Source organism: Galeopterus variegatus, unplaced genomic scaffold, assembly GCF_000696425.1.
Source record: "Galeopterus variegatus unplaced genomic scaffold, G_variegatus-3.0.2 Scaffold284, whole genome shotgun sequence".
In the NCBI taxonomy this organism is placed as follows: Eukaryota; Metazoa; Chordata; class Mammalia; order Dermoptera; family Cynocephalidae; genus Galeopterus; species Galeopterus variegatus.
In genome coordinates this window covers 440,855-460,412 of record NW_007726395.1, presented here as the reverse complement: position 1 = coordinate 460,412, position 19,558 = coordinate 440,855, and the positions used below count along the sequence as shown (strand labels likewise).

General features: G+C 54.2%; 1 protein-coding gene across 1 annotated transcript in view; it reads left to right on the top strand.

The window, feature by feature from the left end:
- Positions 1-19,558, top strand: part of ESPN (espin) — a gene marked incomplete at its 5' end in the record, with an annotated part of 38,294 nt that overhangs the window by 1,711 nt on the left and 17,025 nt on the right. Inside the window, 3 exons of the mRNA XM_008567022.1 lie at positions 2,207-2,400; positions 19,012-19,198; positions 19,300-19,482. Of these exons, the coding sequence (XP_008565244.1) occupies positions 2,207-2,400; positions 19,012-19,198; positions 19,300-19,482 (564 nt within the window). The remainder of the gene's footprint in view (positions 1-2,206; positions 2,401-19,011; positions 19,199-19,299; positions 19,483-19,558) is intronic.

The window sequence follows — 19,558 nt, the reverse complement described above, 5'->3', positions numbered from 1 at the left end:
GGGGGGGGGGGGGGGGGGGGGGGGGGGGGGGGGGGGGGGGGGGGGGGGGAGCGTGGCAGAAACTGCCAGGGCCAGCCCAGAGGGTCTCGTAAGCTGAGGCTAGGGATTTGGGTGGTATTCTGGGGGTAGCCAACGGAGGGAGGAACCAGAATTGACTTTCTGCTTAGGAAGACCAGAGGTTAACTGGAGATGGAAGGGGAGGAGGCACGGGCAGCTCTAAGCTGGCTTGCTGTGTCCTCAAGATGGCCAGACCCACCCCGCACCCTTCCTGGGAGATGCCCCTTATCTCCTCGCAGGCCCTGTTATCAGGAGCTCTTGGCCATGTAGCCCATGCCCACTCTTTGGGAGGTGGCATGACTCCCTGATCCCAGTGTCCAGCCCTGGCCAGAGGCCTTCCTTGCCACTGCAGAGGAACTGGAAGAAGCAAGTGGCCTTGTGCCCAGCTTATCAAGTCTCCCGCCCTCCAGCCCCAGCAGGTGGGAGGGAATGACCTCCATCCCTGGGAGATAAGCAGCTTTAGGGTACGGGTCACAGCATGCGAGGCTCCTGGCCCTACACAGCTATTGGTTCCTCGGGGACAGGCCGGAGCCCATAGGCCTAGGCCCTTTCCTGACTGCCACCACCACCCAGAGACCCAGAGCCCTCAGGACCCCAGGAAACCTCAGACCCACAGTCCCCAAGGCCCAGTGGAAGGAGGGCTCTTCTCAAGAGCTGGGGGTCAGGACATATGTCATCATGGTCCTGCTTGGATCACCTCTAGCCAGGAGGCTCAGGGGGACAGACTGAACCAGTCCCTGGTCCCCCCTGGGCTTACGGGAGGGGCCTCGGCATGGTCCTTGGCTTCCTATTGGCCACTTATTCTCCACCCCATCCTCTTCCATGACTAGTTAGGGGACAGCCAGTGTGCTGTCCCCATCCCCACAGTCTGACAAATGACTTACCACTCATGCCCTGTGGCCCCCCAGTACCCTCTGTGTCCCCTTTTCTTTGCATTTTTTATTGGGTCCTCAGAGGTTCTCTTCCCACCGAGATTCACTTTCCTTCAAGCTCTGGGTCTCTCACCAGTTCCCACTGCCTTGGCCACATCTGTCCCCACAGTGCCCTCTCGCTGGGCAAGGCAGGGCTGAGAGGCTTCATTTCCATGACCCTAGTGAACTGTGTCCACCCCTCACTGCTGCCCCAGCCCCTTCCCCTGTCCCGGCCCACCTCTCTGTTGTCCTCTGTGCTGGGAGGTTGTTCTGTTCTAAGACTGGTGCCCACTTTCCCAAATGCACCAGCCTCTGAGTCAGACGTCTGGCTTCTCGGTGATTCTCTTCCTTGCCCAAGTCCCATAAGCAGCCCCCGCTGCTGGCCCCTTGCCCAACAGACACACATGATGGGGTGTGCACAGATGACCCATTCAGCAGTTCTGGACCCAGACCTCTGGCCCCGTTCCCTCTGGGGTGGGGGTGTCTTGCCCAAGCCCCTCCTAGGGGCTGCCACTAGTCCGCACCTACCACCACTGGCTGACTGCCCCAGTTCCTGCCCACCAGTACCCAGAAACCTCCCCCTCCACAGGGGCAAGGACACACAGCCTGTTCCTGTGGCCGGGAACAGGGAAGTCTGCTGAGAGGCAGTTTTCTGCACTGAGGGTGGGTTGTTAGAGATGCACCAAGGTGGAGCCTCTGTTCCCACGTGACACCTGGGGAGGGGGAAGAGGGAGGGGCAAGGGTTGGATGCAGGGGGTGCCCCCAACAATCCTGATGCCAGCCTGTGCAGCCCCTACAGCCTACCCTTCCTGGCCCTGCTCCACCCAGTGACACTTATTCAGGCATTCCCTGTGTCCCTGGGTGTTAGGGGCTGTAGCCCTAGGCCTGGAGCCAGGTCTCCAGCTATGACAACAAGGGTGCCCCATCCTGAGAGCCTACTGTGTGCGGGCACTTTGCAATCATGACCCGCAGGCCTCCAAAATCCCAGCCTAGTGGCGCTGCTTATGGACTGAGGTTCAGAGAGGGCCAATTAGTTGCTTGAGGACAGAAACAATTTGAACTCCCAGGATCAGCTCAACCCCAGGGAACATTGCTGAGTGAGGCCTGGCCACCCCCTCCAGGGAGGGCAGAGGGGACAGAACTGTCCCCTGGCTGGTGGGATGCTGGGAGTGGCCCAAGCCTTGGGGAAGGGGGGGCAACTCAAAGCTTTAGGACTTTAACTGGCTCTTCTCCCATAGGACAAAGACAATTCTGGTGCCACAGTTCTGCATCTGGCTGCCCGCTTCGGCCACCCCGAGGTGGTGAACTGGCTGCTGCATCATGGCGGTGGGGACCCCACCGTGGCCACAGACATGGGCGCCCTGCCTGTCCACTATGCTGCCGCCAAAGGAGACTTCCCCTCCCTGAGGCTTCTCATCAGGCACTACCCTGAGTAAGGACACCCCTCTTGAGGAAGCCTCTGAGTGGGGTGGGCCAGGGCTCTGGGGGATGCCTGGGGTCTGCAGCATGTCTCCAGCATTCTGGGTGAGTGACTCCTCCAGTGGCCATCCTAGTGGCCAGAGGGCTAGGCCAGAGAGAGCTCCTACCCAAGCTGGAGTGTCTCTCCTTCAGGGGCTGCCCACAGCTACCAGCTCCAGAGCCTGCAAGCAGTGCCCCCCCGAGTCCTCAGCAGCCCTGGCAGCATGCACTGGGCTTGGGAGGCCGGGCACAAAGGCCGAGAGCATGTGCTCCCCCCAGGACACAGCAGACTATAGCAGGTGGCCCTCTAGCTCTGGCTGTTCTCATCTGCAAGACAGTTCTACGTGAGGTGGGGGCTGGCAGGGGCAGGGGCACCCCTTAGGCCCCTTGGAGCAGGAACCACATCAGTCATCAAGCAGTTAAGGGAGACAGGTGCCCCTCCCAGACACTCCCCCCCCCGGCCCTTAGCCGCTGGCTAGGCCACACAGAACGTGTCCTTCTTGTGGCCCCTCTGCCCTTTCCCACTACCAAGGTGGGGGCAGGGCTCCCAGACCTCCCAGGGCTCTCAGCCTGAGTGGCTGGTCTGAGGAAGTGATGGGCTGGGAGCTCCCTGGGCGGGGTGGGGGCATGTGGAAGAATGGGGCTGAGTATGGGAGTCTGGGGGAGGAGGAGGCAGGGGTCCTGGAGGAAAGTTGCCCAGACCCTGTCTGAGGGAGTGGGACACCAGTGCCTGAGCCGGGTGGGGGCTCTGACCACTGACCTCGTCGGTCTGAGTAGGTGCCTGGAACATAAGCCACGAAAGTGGACCCCGCCTTGGGAGGAGAGGAGCTACAAGTGGGAAGGCGTGGCCTGTCCCCACCACTGCTCCATTCCTGAGGACACCTGCAAGGCTACTGGCCACCAGGGAACAGGCTGGAGGCCAGTCCAGCCACATGGCCCTATGGCAGGGTGGCTGTAGCTGGCAGCCTCCTGGGCCCAGGTATTCTGGCATGGATGTAGGCTGGCCCTGAGACCCACCAGGCTGGGCTCCAGTTGTCCCCTCAGCCCAGGACAGGGTGAGCTGGTTCTGTCCTTATGAAGCAAGGGGTTCCCTGGTTTGGTTAGTAGGAGACCCAGCAGGTACTGTACCTGGGGTTCCTACCAGGGGCCACTTGGTGGCTGCTTTGGCATGTCTCTCTGCTTCCAGACAAGCTAGGGTTTGGGTCATGTCAAAGTCAGTGGGATTTAGAGTAGGAAGGCCCCAGAGACCCTTGAGTGCAGGGTCCTGACCTGGTACTGGTCAGTACCTGTGGAAGGCTTTGTCCTGGACTCCTGAGTAAGACTGTCCAGGTTGGGGCCTGGGAGCGGCCCCTGTGACATGTCCCCACCCCAGTTGGCGAATCGGATGCATCCATCCCACCCCCTCACTTCGAGCAAAGGAAGGAGGCCCTCCCACCCCTGCCAGCTGCCCCATCGCTCATGGTGTGCCCCAGAAGGCTGGGCTGATGGCAGGTCCAGCATAGCCCAGCAGCGTGAACTGGGAGGGCTCCCAGCCCACCCCCTGCAAGTGCTGATGAGGAACGCTGGCCCATGAGCCCTCCCACTGAGAAGCCAGGGCCTAGGACGAGCCATGATCCCGCAACCAGCTGGGAGGACAGGCCTTAAAAGGACTCTGGCTGTGCCATGGAAAACCCTCATGGGCTTTGGGCCTTGGGGACTCTGACCGCCTTAAGGCCATAGCAGGTGCTGGGCATGGTTGGGCCCTGGTGCCAACTCCATGGCCAGATGGCCTGGGCTGATGAGCCACCAGCCCCCCAGGAGTCATGAATCTCAGGGAGGTGGACAGAGGCTTGGGCTCCATTCCCTGCAGCAACGTGGGGCTGGGCTGATAAGGAGGCACTTTTGGGTGGTTGCCAGGCTGGGCTCAGGCAGGAGGGGGTGGCTGGGAATTGGGGTCCGGGGCTGGTGTGCACACTTAGTTTCCTACTTTGGGGTGGAGACTCCTCCCCACGCTCTTCATGGCTGTGGACACCAGGGCTGGGAGCTGGGGAGGGCAGGGACTTGGGCTGTCCCAGGCCACAGGGCCCAATCAGAGGACCCAGGCAGCCCAGGCTTGGTGTTCTCATGAGCCTCCCAGGCCTGCTGTGAATTGCTGTGAATTATTCACAAGGGCTCAGTCTCTCCAGCAAGGGAGGAAAGGCTCCCATACCTATGGGTGGGAAACTTGATCCTGCCCAGGGAGGCTGTGGGTGGCCTTGACAGTGACAAGCTGCAGAGAAGCTGGAAGGCTGGGCAGCATTAGGGGATGGCCTAGCTAATGCCAGGGCTATACCTTGGGGTGTTAGAAAGAGCTTGAAGTTGCAGGAAAACTGCACACACCCCACCTTTCCTCTAGTCTTTCCCGGTTCATTGGGCCAAATCTTCCCAGAAGCAGGGGACTTGCCACAGTGACCCCGGAGGCTGCTGCCTCTGTGGGTACCCTCCCTCTATGATGCCTGTAGCAAGGGGGCTGGCAGGAGCTGGGCTGGAGCTGTCCAAGGCCCTGGGTCTGGGGGGGATGGAGTCAGGCGGCTGACCCTCCTGGGCAGGAGCGCTAGTGGTTGGTGGGTGGGAATGAGGTGTCCGGATCCCCAGCTGTGGCAGACTGAGAAGGGACGAGGAGCACACAGCCCTCAAAGCCCTTGACTACCCTCCTGCAGGGTCCTGGGGCCCAGGAGCCACCTCATGCTCCCTCTGTTTCTGCCATGTCTGCTCTGGCTGCTGGGGCCTGAGTTGCTGGAGGGCAACCCCAGGCTCAGTTGGGATCTAGAAGCCTGAGCTTCTAGGCTGGGGAGAGCGGGGAGGCTCCAGGCTCTTCTCTGGTTCCTGGGCTCTGCCAATCACAGAAGCTGGAAAACCAGTCGGCCCAAAGCTGTTATCAACTCTAGCTCCCTGCAGGTATCTCCTTCCCCCAAGGCCTCCCCCAGTCCCTGGACCTGACAGAAAGTGCCCTAGCCAGAAGTCAGAATAAACCCAGAACAGCTCCTACCTGCTAAGGGCCCACTAGGGGCCTGGCACCAGCTCCACGCAGTATCATCTGAGCCTCACAACCACCTAGGCAGTAGCTCTATAATCAGCCCATATTACAGATCGACTCATTCAACTAATGTTTGCTGAGCATCTACTATGTGCCAGGCACTATTTTCAGTGCTGGGGACACACTAGTGAAACAGATAAATGTCCCTGCCTTTTGGAACTGACAGATGCAAGAATGGTGTGTGGTCACCACTGGTTTGCTGTGTGGCCTTGGGCAAACTGCATCCCACTCTGGATCCGTCCCTCTCATACCCCTGGTCCAGGCCCTGATCTCTCAGGGCCTCTCTCGTTCACTGGGTCTTCCCCTCTTTCCTTCCTTAGTGTAAAGTTTCCTGGAGCCTGGCTGCTCCTGCAGCCCAGCCAAGCCTGAAGGGTCCCAGCAGGACGCAGGGCTCATGGCTCAGCTGTCCACCTCAGAAGGCTGGAGGCTCTGCCTGGGCCCAGGGCTGTCCCTTACCTGCTGGGCCCCTGTGTCTGCCACAGGCAGCGGGGGCTCATTCATTCTTAATTACCTCCCCCCAGGTCGACCCTTGGTGTTTGTCAGGTCTCCTGGGCAGCAGGGCCTGCACTGGCACATCCATACTGGGGAAGTCAGTGTGGTCCTTGCCCCCGCACCCAGGTGGGGGTTCTGAGCAAGGAAGGCTTGGTGGAGTCGGAGAAGCCCATCTCACTGGGGAGAGGGGCCATCACCCCCATCTTGTTTTCCCACCAGCAGCTCCTGGTCCCAGCCTGTCATCTAACCTTTTGATGGCCTCTGCCTCATCCCCCTGCCTTGTCCCTTGTCCTTGCCCGTCCAACTCTTCCCAAAGCCCTTGAAAGTGTGAGTCCGACTGCTGGACTGTCCACAGGCTCTGGACTCAATGACAGGGAAGGCCACTTCCTCACAGTGGCCCAGAGGCCCTCCCTTCTCACTCTGCCCCCACTCCCAGTTGCTCCCCTGTCCCCACAGCTTACCTTGCCCCCCTCCCTGTCCTCCGTCCCCCTTCACTGCTCCTCCCGCAGGCCACTGTCCTCGGGCCGTGCACAGGCTATGCCCCCCGCCTGCAGCTCTTCCCCAGTGAGCCCACGCTGCTCCCAGCCCTCTTTCAAGTCTGCAGGGAGATCTCACCTTCTCAGCGAGGCTGGCCCTCAGCCTCTTGCAAACAGTCACCATCCCAACCACACACACCCGCTCCTAGGCCTACCCTGCCCGGCTCTCCCCACCATCTCTGCTGTCATGGTTCGCTGGCATTGCATTCCGTGTGACCTGCGTGTTTCCTTACTGTCTTCCCCACTCTGATGCCCCGTGCCTGACACATGCTAAACATCTGTTGAATGAATGACGAGTCTGGGATGCCCGGGTCTCCTCTGGCTCTGCCTACAGCTCCCTGCGTGTGAGGACAGACAGCTCCCTTTGCAGGTGGCCCTCCCCTGCCCTCCCAGGCCAAGGCTGCTGAGAGGAGGCAGCTCACAGCTCCTGGCCTGGCTGTCCCTGCTCAGTCACTCAAGTTTGTTCAGTCAACAAGTGGCAACCAAGCGCACCTGGCCGCCCCACCTGTCAGCGCGAGGGACGTGGCGTGCCCCGTGCACATCCGCATGCCTCCTGTCCCCGCGTGTACTGGCCTGCTGTCCGCAGCCCCACGGAAGCCAGATCAGAGAGGGCAGGGGCTCTGCTGTTTTCCTGCTGTCCCCAGCTCGGCATGCGGCAGCCCTGTGGACTGAATGAAAAAAGGAACAAGATGATTCAGGAGTAACGAGCACTATATAGTGAAACAGAACAGTTTGGCAGGTAGCAATGGGGTGTTCTTTAAGTTGAGGGGGTCAGGGACGGCCTCTCTGTGGAGGTGAGACCTGAGAGCTGAATAGAAAGAGGACCCGCCGTGCAGAGCTCTGCCCTGAGAGCACGGCTGGCTGGCAGCACTGGTGGGTGCAGAGGCCTGAGGGGGATCGAAGACCAGGAGGAAGGTCCGGGAGGCTGCAAGAGTTGCAGGCAAGTGTAGACTTCTGGAGATATTCCAGGCTCGCTGATGGATTGTGGTGTAAGCTGACTGTTCTAGAACCTTCCTCAAGTCAGGGCTGCCTTTCTTCCCTGAGCCAGGTCTTACTTGGGTTCTTTTAATATGAATCAGGAGGCATGACTGGAGGACACCAGGAGACATAGAGCTGCCAGAGGCTCAGTGACTGTCTATCCGGAGCAGCCTCAGCCCACAGCGAGAGCTGACCCTCTAGGCGTCAGCCCCTTTGTGACTTCCCTCGGGGCAGAAATTATTGGCAGTGGGAAGGGCCGCTGGAATGTTGTTCTTTGACCTGGTCTGATTCTGTGGGCAGATCACTCCTTCCTTGTGGCAATGTTCTCTGCAAATGGGCACGAATCTTAAATGGAGATTTCCCACCCCCCCTCCAGAGCAGCCCATGTTTCTTTTGTGTGATCAGAGGAGACGTGCTTAATAGTTACAGTTTGGCCACATCATCTTTTTTCCCAAGAGGAAAGAAAAAATATCGCGATTTATATGATCATCACTATGGAGCCTCTGACCTACTCAGAGGGCTTGGGTCAAAGGTCTCCAAAGCTTCCTAGAATTTGGGCTCAAAGAGGAGGGTGGTGTGGTGTCCTTTACTGAGACGGGGTTGGCAGGGGGTGGCGGTTGAGGGAGAAAATGAAGAGGTCTGCTGTAGGCATGTAAAGCTCCAGAAGCCTGTTTGATGTGCAAATAGATGAGTGGCCTGAGGTAGGGACCAGATGGAGAGGCAGGTCCAAGCTAGAGAGGTGAGCGGCATTGAGTAAACAGGTGGCCGTGGGCCCCAGGAAGTAGGGGACCTCACCAGGGAAGAGTCCCTTAGGAAGGAGAAGGAAGCCCAGGGACATGTTGACTTTTGAGGGTCGGGCAGGGGCCGAGGGCCCAGCAAAGGAAGCAGAGAAGGCCTGGCTGGTGAAGGAGGTGGGCAGAGGCTTGGGCAAGGGCAGGGGCTTGGTCTGGGAATATTTTCCTGTGGGTGTCTCTGTGGTCGGGGCTGAAACTTGATGGGCTGGAGCTGGGCAGGGGTCTGGAGGTTTCCCGTAGCTTTCCCCTAAGGTTTCCCCCAATTCTCTCCCCTCCCCTCCAGGCACTGTCTCCCTACAGCAGAAATGATGCCTGGCCTGACCCATGCTTGGCAGGGCCTAGACACCCCAGGCCAGCAGTGACCTCCCATCTCGGTGGCTGGTCCTCCCAGGCACAGGAACAAAGAGTCTTACAGTGCAAGGATGGCTCCCACCTCCAGGGACGTGCCGGGTGCCAGGCACAAGGTGTCTCAGCTACTGCATAAGACCACCTGCATGTACTGGTTTGGGAACACAGAGATAGAAGCGAGACCTCAGCATGGCTTGCAGGTGTAGGACTCACACCTGGGTCTTCTCTATGCCAGAGCCTGGGCCCACCCCCTGGAGCTCCCAGGGAAGGGTAGAAAGCAGCAGAGGTGTGGACACAGAACAGATGGAGTCAGAAGCAGGCTCTGTGCTCAAATCGTGGCTCTGCCTCGTTCTCATCAAGTGATCTTAGCCCTCTGTGCCTCAGTTTCCTCATCTGCAAAGGGGAAACAATGCTAACACCTGCTCCGTAAGGTCATTACAGGGACTAGATGAGAGAATGTAGGTATTGTGCTAATCATGGTGATCGGGACAGAGTACATTCAAAAAATGGTAGCTGCTGTCACTGTTATTAATTACTATTAGTATTAGTCCTATCATTAAGTCATCTCTCCAGTGATGGGATCTTTATTTTGTTCCTTCTGCTCATCCATAACGAGGCCAGGACCTCCCCTTCACCTGCCATATCCTGGGGTCTCCCAGGCTGGAGGCTCTGGCTCTAGAATGGGAGTCATGAGTGCAGAGGCTGAAATACTAATAACAAAGGTGACAAGCTCGAGCAGTTAGGTTACTGAGAGCTCACTCTGTGCCAGGGACCCTGGCTGGGAGGGCTGGCTGGTGGCCTGGCAGGAGGCTGTGGACACCACTGCCCCCTGCTGCTCAGATCGTGCTTTGCACCAGCCTCCCTGACATGCTGTCTGGGCAGCCCTTGGTCATGGATACCTGCCCAGTGAGGGTTGCTGGGAGGGCAAATCTGGCCCCTCGAGCGGTGCACACTGCCTTGGGCTTCCCAGAGAGAACCTCGGGGCCTCCTACCAGCCTCCATTCCTCAGGACCCCGGCACTCGCTGTGCCTTGGTTACGGGGTGAATAATTCAGGCCACTGAGTGTTGGTCATGAAATATTAAACAGGCCATTGCTGACGCACCGCCATGGGAGTGCATGTGTGCGGGCCATGCCAGCACTGGGGCATGGAGGCTGGTGGCCACGAGCCAGCGTGTTTCTGAGGAGAGTGTGTGGCTGGGTCTTCTGTCTGCCTCGTGCCATGACCTGGGTGGGTCCCACTCTGCTCTGGACATGGTGGGGTGCTGAAGGACAGGCCAGCATGGTGCCTGCCCCTCCCCAAACTTGCTCAGGGCCAGGCTTGGCATCATCCCTAGCAAATGGCAGTTCTGTGTCTGGGGAGGGGGTCACCCACACCGAGGAGGAAGGGACTGGGTGCCCAGTGTGGGGTGACGGGGGGGCAGAAGAGGGGCTAAGTCATGCTGGGCACAAGAGGGTGGGTGAATGGGCAGATGGAGGAGGGGGGGGTGGCCTGGTGTGTGTGTGGATGGACAGACAGGCCTACAATTGGATGAGTCACCGAGTGAGGGAGGCTTCGTGGGTGGGGGGGTGAGCGTGGGATCGATGTCGTGGGTGGATAGATGGGAAGTGGGGGAGGCTGACGGGGGAGGACGTGAAGTCAGAGGAAGAATTGCCCTTCCCGAGAGGGGCACAGAGGGCTGATCAGAGCGGGATGGGACGCACTCGCCCCTCCCCCCACCCTTGAGCTTCTTGGACTTGGGGGGGGGGCAGCTCCTGGGTCTGGGGTAGATTGTGGTTCCACCTAGTGCCCCACTCTGGTAATTGCACCCTGCGCTGTGCACACCCATCAGCCCAGTGGCCAGGCCAGCTTCCCGGTTCCCAGCAGTGCTCCACCCCATGGGTGCTCCCAGTTCTCTAGTTAGGACCCTCTGGGCTGGGGGAGCAATGATACGGAGCAGTGACAGCCAAAAGCTAGGCCTAGGAGAAGTCCCTGGGGCACAGGTGCCACCTGTTCCTCTTCCATTCCATGTCCTTACTTCCTGCATGTCTACTGCCAGCCAGGCTCTGTATCACATAGACAGACATGCCTTTGAATGCCACTTACCAGCTGTGTGACCTTTGGCAAGACGCGGCCCTAGCCTCAATCGCCCCTCTGCAAAATGGGAATGATAGCAGGACTTAAGAAGAACCACCTGCTGGTACCGTAGCACCGCAGTGGCACGCCAGGAGTGCTCAGCATATGGTGGCCAACCGCAGGGTCCCCCGATGATCGAGAACAAGGACAAAAAAACCCAGGATGACCACTTAACTTTGAATTTCAGATAAATAGATAATGTTTTACTGTGAGTATGTCCCACAAAATATTCAGGATATACTAAATTGTCATTTGTCGTGCATCTGAAATTCAGACTTAACTGGGCACCCTGTGTTTTATCTGGCAATCCTGCCATCCTGCCTTCTGCGAACTAAGTCTTCTGGGGGAAGCAAAGGCCAAAATCAGTTATGGTCAACCAAGCATGACAGGCTGTCCATGTGTTGTGAGCCACCCTCCCACAAGAAATGCATTGCACGCCACTCGTGCAGAAAAGGGCAGTTGATTCACTCCAGCTGCCCAGCATCCGACTCCCAAGGTACAACCAAGGAAGAGCGGCGTCGGGCTTTGGTCTTGTGGGGGGTTTGTTTGTTTGTTTGTTTTTTGTCTTTTTTCGTGACCGGTAACGGGATCGCAACCCTCGGTGTCGCGCCCGCACCGCGCTCAACCAGTGAGCGGACCGGTCTCTATATGGGATCCGAACCCTTGGCAGGAGCGCTGCCGCGCTCCCAAGCACCATACTCTACCGAGTGCGCCACCAGGCCGGCCCTGGTCTTGTGGGGTTTTTAAAGGCAAAAACTACATTCCGTTGGCACACGGGTTTGTCCAGGTGCACAAAGCAAGCTAGGGAGCTAGGTCACAAAGGCTGAGAACGAGCCATTAGAGCAATCGAGCAAACAAGTTTTCATTGTGTATGTTCCCACGTAATAGTTCACTGTGTGTGGCTCCTGTTCCCATGTAATAGTTCACTGTGTGTAGCTCCTGTTCCCATGTAATAGTTCACTGTGTGTGGCTCCTGTTCCCATATAATAGTTTACTGTGTATGGCTCCTGTTTCTATGCAATGGCTTTTGTTTCTATGAGAAGGTCAACGGTTTCTCATGCAGAAGTGGGGGTAGTCTGCAGGTCAGACGGGGGTAAAATGGAGTTACTTAGGTTAAGCAAGCCAATTCTACAGAAGCAGATAGCGGATGTTATGAGGGTGTAGGGAGCTCTATTTCATTACCAACTCCTCTTTAGGAAGGAATCAAACCATTGATTCATCCTAAAACTGTTGTACTTAGTATGTAAAACAAGGAGTCTGACTGATTGTTCGTTAACCAAGGTGACCAGGAAAAAGGATTTTTAAATCAATTTTTATTATTACTATATGACTTTTCTCCTTTTAAAATGTGTTTTCTGACTAATGCAGGGCTGTCTTTAATAACACCCAAATGGTTAGTATAGAAACAACTGGTTTCCCTAGAGCCATATATAATCCACCTTGTTAGTCTGGTTGTGTGGATTATATATGGATGCAGCTGCTGCCACACATTCAGATAGGTCCAGCCTCTGCATAGGACACAATGACCACAGCAAAGAGGAAAAAATTAACCTTCTATACTGTCAGATTGACCACTTGGTGTAAATCTTTTTATCAAAGCAATTTACATTTTAGAATTGTTATTTAATTGGAAAAACTCTCAATAAATTAGGAATAGTAAGCACCTTTCTCAATCTAATAAAGTGCATCTACAAAAAGCCCACAGCTAACATCATACTTAATGGTGAAAAACTGGGTGCTTTTCCCATAAACTGAGGAATAAGGCAAGCGTGCCCATTCTTGTCATTTTAATGCAGCCTGGTATGGGGCCAGAATTGCATGCTAGCCAGTCTGCTCATGACAGAGGAGGAGGCCCAGATTGGAAAGGAACAAGTAAAACTGTCTTTATCCATAGATGGTATGGTCCTGTGTGCAGAAAATACTGAGGAATCCATACAAACAGCTAGTAGAACTAAACGTGTTTGGCAAGTTTGAGGACCTGAGATTAAAATGAAAAAAGCAATTGTACTTCTACATACTAGCCATGAACAGTCTGAAAATGAACTTAGCAATTTCACTCACAGAAGTATTGAAGAGAATAAAATGTTTAGGAACAAATTTAACAAAAGCATGCAAGACTTGTCTGTTGAAAACTACAAAATACTGCTAATAGAAATGAAAGCCACTGTGGGCCGGCCCGGTGGCTCACGCAGTAGAGTGCAGTGCTTGGGAGCGTGGCGGCGCTCCTGCCGAGGGTTCGGATCCCATATAGAGACCGGTCCGCTCACTGGTTGAGCGCGGTGCGGGCGCGACACCGAGGGTTGCGATCCCATTGCCGGTCACGAAAGAAGACAAAAAGGAAAAAAAAAAAGAAAGAAATTAAAGACAATCTAAATAAATGCAGAGACATCTTATGTTCATGGACTAGAAGACAATATTGTTAAGATGTCAATTTTTCCCAAATTGATCGATAGATTTAACCCCTCTCAAATTTCAGGAGGTCTTTTTGCAGAATTGACCAATTGCTTTTGTCGGTGGGTAGGCCTCTCTGACCAAGGGGTGAATCTGGCACAGACTGAAGAAGGTCATGGTTAGTGATTTCAGCAAGTTTGTCATCTTTGAGGTGGGGCAACAGAGAGGGTGTAATTCCTTGTATGTAGGGGGTGCATTTAGCCCTTAGGAGGGCAAAGGGAAGGAGGCCCACCCAGTTCTCACCAGTCTCTAGTTTTAATTTGGTAAATGTTTCTTTTAAAGTCCGTTTCATTCATTCTACCTGTCCTGAACTTTGTGGCCTATAAATATGATGTAAATTCCAATTTATTTTTAATGCTTTAGCTAATAATTGGGAAATTTGGGCTGTGAAAGCCAGGCCATTGTCAGACCCCAAGGTTACAGGTGGGCCGAATCTAGGGACAATTTTTGTAACAATTTTTTAGTGTTATCTGAGTGGTTTCAGTTTTGGTAGGAAAGGCTTCTGCCCATCCAGAAAAAGTGTCTGTGAACACCAAAAGGTAGCGACACCAGTATTGTCCAGGTTTTACCTCTGTGAAGTCAATTTCCCAGTGTTCGCCAGGGTTGGTTCCTTGCGTTCTGGTTCCAATGGGCAGCCTTGATTTTGTTTTTGTTTTGTTTTTTTTTAAGATGACCGGTAAGGGGATCTTAACCCTTGACTTGGTGTTGTCAGCACCACGCTCACCCAGTGAGCGAACCGGCCATCCCTATATGGGATCCGAACCCGTGGCCTTGGTGTTATCAGCACCGCACTCTCCCGAGTGAGCCACGGGGCTGGCCCAGGGCAGCCTTGATTTTGGCCCTGGATTTACTTGTGAACAAATTTCATATCTGGTAACAATGTCTTTTGTTATTTTGTCAAGATCTTGGATGTAATAATATTTTTTAAAAGTTCAGTTAATTTTGTGGATCCAACGTGTGTTCCTTGATGTATCTGTTTAATCGGCAACCTGCCTAGAGCCTGTGGCAAATAAGTCCTGTGGTCCGGCAGAATTTTCTAATTCATGGCATTGTTGGAGGCTTTTAAGATCTTAGCGTGTTTTACTTCTTCTTTAGTACAATGGTGAGTCGGTGGCAATTGAGGTGCTGGAATGACCATTAAAGAATCAAATGGCCCCACTGGTTTTAACGTGGCCTCTTTGGCAGTCAAATCTGTAGCAGCGTTGCCTTGGGTCTCAAACGAGTTATCTTTCAGTGCCCCAGACAATGTATGGTGGCCACTCTTTTTGGATACCATATGGCCTTAAGGAGGGCTAGTGTTTTTGTTTTATTATTTATTTATTTACTTAGTTATTTATTTTCTGATGTTAACAGTCCTCTCTGTTTGTATAAGGCCCCATGAACATGGGCAGTGGCAAAAGCATATCTGTTGTCAGTATATATGTTAACAGTTTTATCTTTTCCGTGCTTTAAAGCCTGTGTTAGGGCTATGAGTTCAGCCTTTTGAGCAGATGTTCTTTGGCTTAAGGCTTGAGCCCAAATGACCCGATCTAAAGTTACCATGGCTGTCCCGGCATACCTGATTCCACTGGAGATGAAACCGCTTCCATCAGTGAACAGCATTTCATTACGCTCTGTCCAGGGAATATTAGTCAGGTCCGGCCGGAGGCCTGGGAGAGTCTCGATTGTTCCGAGGCAGTCATGGGCAGGCGTGGATGGGTTGTCATCCAGGAGGAGGGTAGCTGGATTTAGAGCTGTGGTTTTTAGGGGCTGATCTAGAAGTAAAGCCTGATACTGGGTGAAGCAGGAGTTGGTGAGCCAACGTTCAGGTGCACTTTGTAAAAGAGTCTGTACAGAGTGGGGGTCCACTAAGCATATGTCTTGTTGGCCTCTTTTATCAGTAAAGCAGTTGCCGCTATGGCTCACAGACAGGTTGGCCATCCTGTGGCTACACTGTTCAACCTCTTGGAGAGGTAGGTGATAGGCTTCTTCCATGGTTCCAGGGCTTGGGTGAGCACCCCCTTGGCAATGCCTCACATCTTGGCAACTAACAAGCTGAAGGGCTTCATCGAATAAGGTTGGGGAATTTTAAAATCCTTGGGAGAGATGAGTTCAAGTTAATTGTCCAGAGTATCCTCCCAGGGTCAGTCCATTCAAAGGCAAAGAGAGGTTGGCTTACTTTGGCCAGCGGGACGCTGAAGAAGGCATCCTTAAGATCTAGCTTTTTGGTTTGTTTCTCTTCTGGAATACCTGTCATTGAAGACCCTCTGGGCAATTTCAGCCAGCTCAGGTAACAATTTTCCTTTAAATCCTTCCTGTCTTTGAAGCTTTCTCCTAATGTCTGGGGCTGACTGGGTAACAAAGGCAATATTTATCACCTGCCTGGTTTTCTGGGGTCTCAGGGTCTACAGGAGTGTAGGTCCTGTTAGCCTCCTTAAGGTGTTCCAGGAAAGCGGTGGTGGTGGGGGGGTTGTTTGGTCCCTGAATAGTTTCTCTTACTTTTGATAGGTTAGTGGGCTTCTGGGCTGCTGTGCGGAGTCCCCTAAGGAGAGTCTGGTGATACAGGTCGAGAGCCCCCTTACCTTGGTCCGTGTTTGGGTCCCACCCGGGTCTGTTAGAGGGGAACACGCATTCGAGGTGAATGGGGTCATCGGAGGGTCAGCCATTGTGACCGGTAACAGTTTTCAGGGCCTCCCCCCAGATCCACTTGCTTTCTTTTGACATGAAGAGAGTCTGCAGGAGCTGCTGACAATCATCCCATGCAGGCTGGTGGGTAAAGGAAAACAGTCTCCAGGAGGGAGATGAGGCCCTGCGGTTTTTCTAAGAAAGAAGGATTTTGATTTTTCCAATTGTAAACCATGAAGGGAGCCTGGTCTTGAGGAGTTCCAGGAGGCAAGGGAGCATGTTGGAGCAAGAGGGGAGTTTGGAGGAACGGCAGGGAGAGGACTGGTGTGCAGTGCCACTCCAGGTATGCAGAGGGGAAGATCAGGTGGGGGAGCGAGGGGGGTGGTTGGAGGAACGGCAGGGAGAGGCAGTGCCACTCTGAGTATGGGAAACAGGCAAAGAAAGTCCAGAAATACACCCATAGTTCTGGTCAATTGGTTGTTAACAAAGTTGCCAGAGCAATTCTTTAGGAAAAAGCTATGTGTATGCCCTGAAAACTATTTACACTACCACTTAAGTATTTTATTTATATCTACCTAAATGTTGACTCTGACAACTGTTACACTGTGGAGTTAACAAGGATATATATATATATATGTATATATATATATTTTTTTTTTTTTAATAAAGATGACCGGTAAGGGGATCTCAACCCTTGGCTTGGTGTTGTCAACACCACGCTCAGCCAGTGAGCTAACCGGCCATCCCTATATAGGATCCGAACCTGCAGCCTTGGTGTTATCAGCACCGCACTCTACCAAGTGAGCCACGGGCCGGCCTGTATATATATATTTTTAAGTAATGAACAGAGTATGCTTTCTTTCTTTTTTTTATTTTTATTTTTTATTTTAAAAGATGACCGGTAAGGGGATCTTAACCCTTGACTTGGTGTTGTCAGCACCACGCTCATCCAGTGAGCAAACCGGCCATCCTTATATGGGATCCGAACCCGGGGCCTTGGTGTTATCTGCACCGCACTCTACCGAGTGAGCCACGGGCCGGCCCCAGAGTATGCTTTCTTAGCTGCTTAATTCACATTTTTCTGAAGTGTTTTGTCAGTTAGTGCTTTCAACTAACTTAAAAGTAATGTTTTCCCCTTTTTCTCCATGAGTGGAAAGATAACAAACAAACCTGTGTTTAACAATAAGGTCAGCAGAACATAAAGTAACAAAAGCCAATAAATCAAAAATGAGGTTGACATTCTGGGACTAATCTAGCAGCCCTACAACAGTTTTTCAAATTCTTTACTTTGGTTACAGTATATTCAGAGATTAAATCATTGCTGTTATGAACTACTGCTGTTTAACTTATCATCAACCTTCCCCAAATTTTTAAATCTTCTCCAGTGAAGGGAGAATAAATTATTAAAGGAAACACTCTTAGCTTATTTTTAATTTTTAAAGCTACCTTGGGTCTTCTGAGGCATCAGAGAGTACGGGAGGCACTGTAGGGGAGGCGCTCTTCTTCAGAGAAGCTGGAAGAGAAGGCTTAGTTAAAAGCACAGATGGCGTTCTATTTCCATTCACCTTGGGCCTTTTTTTAAGGCACCTTTTTAGTCATGATGGCTTGTCAGAGATTGTATCAGTCCAAACCTGTATGGAAGGGGGTTGTCCCATAGACTTGTTTGGAGGAATTTTGTCCCATTTGTTATATAAGACCACAGTTAATGACACACAACTGGCAACACACAAAAGACAGACAAGTGGCCACGTCCAAAATTATTCTAAAATATCCACAGGCACAACAATCACAATGACAAAGACGAACAAGGAACATGGAAACACAATTCCTATTGACTTGCAAGCCCCCAATCCAAATCCAAATTACCAGTGGGCCCAGCGACATCTCAGGAGCCCAAGGACTAGGGGACTTAATGCTGCGTCCAGCCTCCCACTAAGTCCAACCATTGGTGCACCATCCCTTACTGAGATCTCACCTACCTGGGGAGAGAGTAAAGTGCCCCATCTGCCCCAAGGGAGAAGAAGAGGAACAGCTTCTCTATCTACTCCTGGGAGATAAGTGCAGGGAGGGATATACTCACAAGAGAAAGAATCTCGCTGGGGCCTCCAAAATGTTGTGAGGCCCCCTCCCATAAGGAATGCACTTGCACGCCACTCGTGCGGAAAAGGGCAGTTGATTCACTCCAGCTGGCCAGTGACCGTCTCCCAAGGAGCAATCAAGGAAGAGTGTCATAGGGCTTTGGTCTTGTGGGGTTTTTAAAGGCAAAAACTACATCCCGTTGGCACACGGGTTTGTCCAGGTGCACAAAGAAAGCTAGGGAGCTAGGTCACAGAGGCCGAGAACGAGCCGTTAGAGCAATCAAGTAAACAACTTTTCATTGCATATGTTCCCACATAATAGTTCACTGTGTATGGTTCCTGTACCCACGTGGTAGTTCGCTGTGTGTGGCTCCTGTTCCCACGTGGTAGTTCACTGTGTGTGGCTCCTGTTCCCACGTGATAGTTCACTGTGTGTGGCTCCTGTTTCTATGCAACAGCTTTTGTTTCTATGAGAAGGTCAACGGTTTCTGGTGCAGAAGGAGGGGGTAGTCTGCAGGTCAGACAGGGGGTAAAATGGAGTTACTTAGGTTAAGCAAGCAATTCTACCAAAGCAGATAGCATATGCTATGAGGGTGTGGGGAGCTGTATTTCACATGGAGTGGGCCCGGGGCAGCATGGGGCACAGAGGCGGGCAGAGGAGGTATCTGTACTGAGTCTTAAAGAGAAAAGAGAAGAATAAACGCCAAAACAAAACAAAAACAAAGGAGAGGGAGGAGGCTGGAAAGGCATTCCAGACGGAGGGAGGACATGATCAAAGACACAGAGGTCAGACACAGCAAGTTTGGGGACTCGGTGACAGTGGTTGGCTGTGGCTGAAAAGGTAGGGAGAGGCCAGGGCACCTCGTCCTTGTAAACCTTTATAAAAGGGAGCAACTGTTTACCCAAGGCAGGGAGGTGCTCAGTCAGTGGTGCGTTATAGAAAGGAGGCCGCTGGCAGGGGGGTGGGCAAGCCAGAGGGACCCCTGAAGGAGGGTGATACAGGACTAAGCCCGGAGGGAGTCAGGACAGCAGGGTCCCGGTGACTAGACCCTTTCCAACCCACTCTCCCAGGCCTCCAGGCCTCCCGGAAAGGGACAGGAGCTGAGAGCTTAGGGTGGGTGCTGTGTCTCCGCAGGGGAGTGAATGCCCAAACCAAGAACGGTGCCACGCCCCTGTACCTGGCGTGCCAGGAGGGCCACCTGGAGGTGACGCAGTACCTGGTGCAGGAGTGCGGCGCGGACCCGCACGTGCGCGCCCACGACGGCATGACCCCGCTGCACGCGGCGGCGCAGATGGGCCACAGCCCGGTCATCGTGTGGCTGGTGAGCGCGGGGCCTGAGCGGGACCGGGGCGGGGCCGGGTGGGACCGGGAGGGGCCTGGCGCCCAGTCCCCGCCCCTCTTTCGCCGCCCCCTCCCGCCCAGGTGAGCTGCACCGACGTGAGCCTATCGGAGCAGGACAAAGAGGGCGCCACGGCCATGCACTTCGCGGCCAGCCGCGGCCACACCAAAGTGCTCAGCTGGCTCCTGCTGCACGGCGGCGAGATCGCGGCAGACCTGTGGGGCGGGACCCCGCTGCACGACGCCGCCGAGAACGGGGAGCTGGAGGTCAGAGGGGGGCCGGGGCGGGCCCGGGGCGGGGCCGGGTGGGACCGGGAGGGGCCTGGCGCCCAGTCCCCCCCCC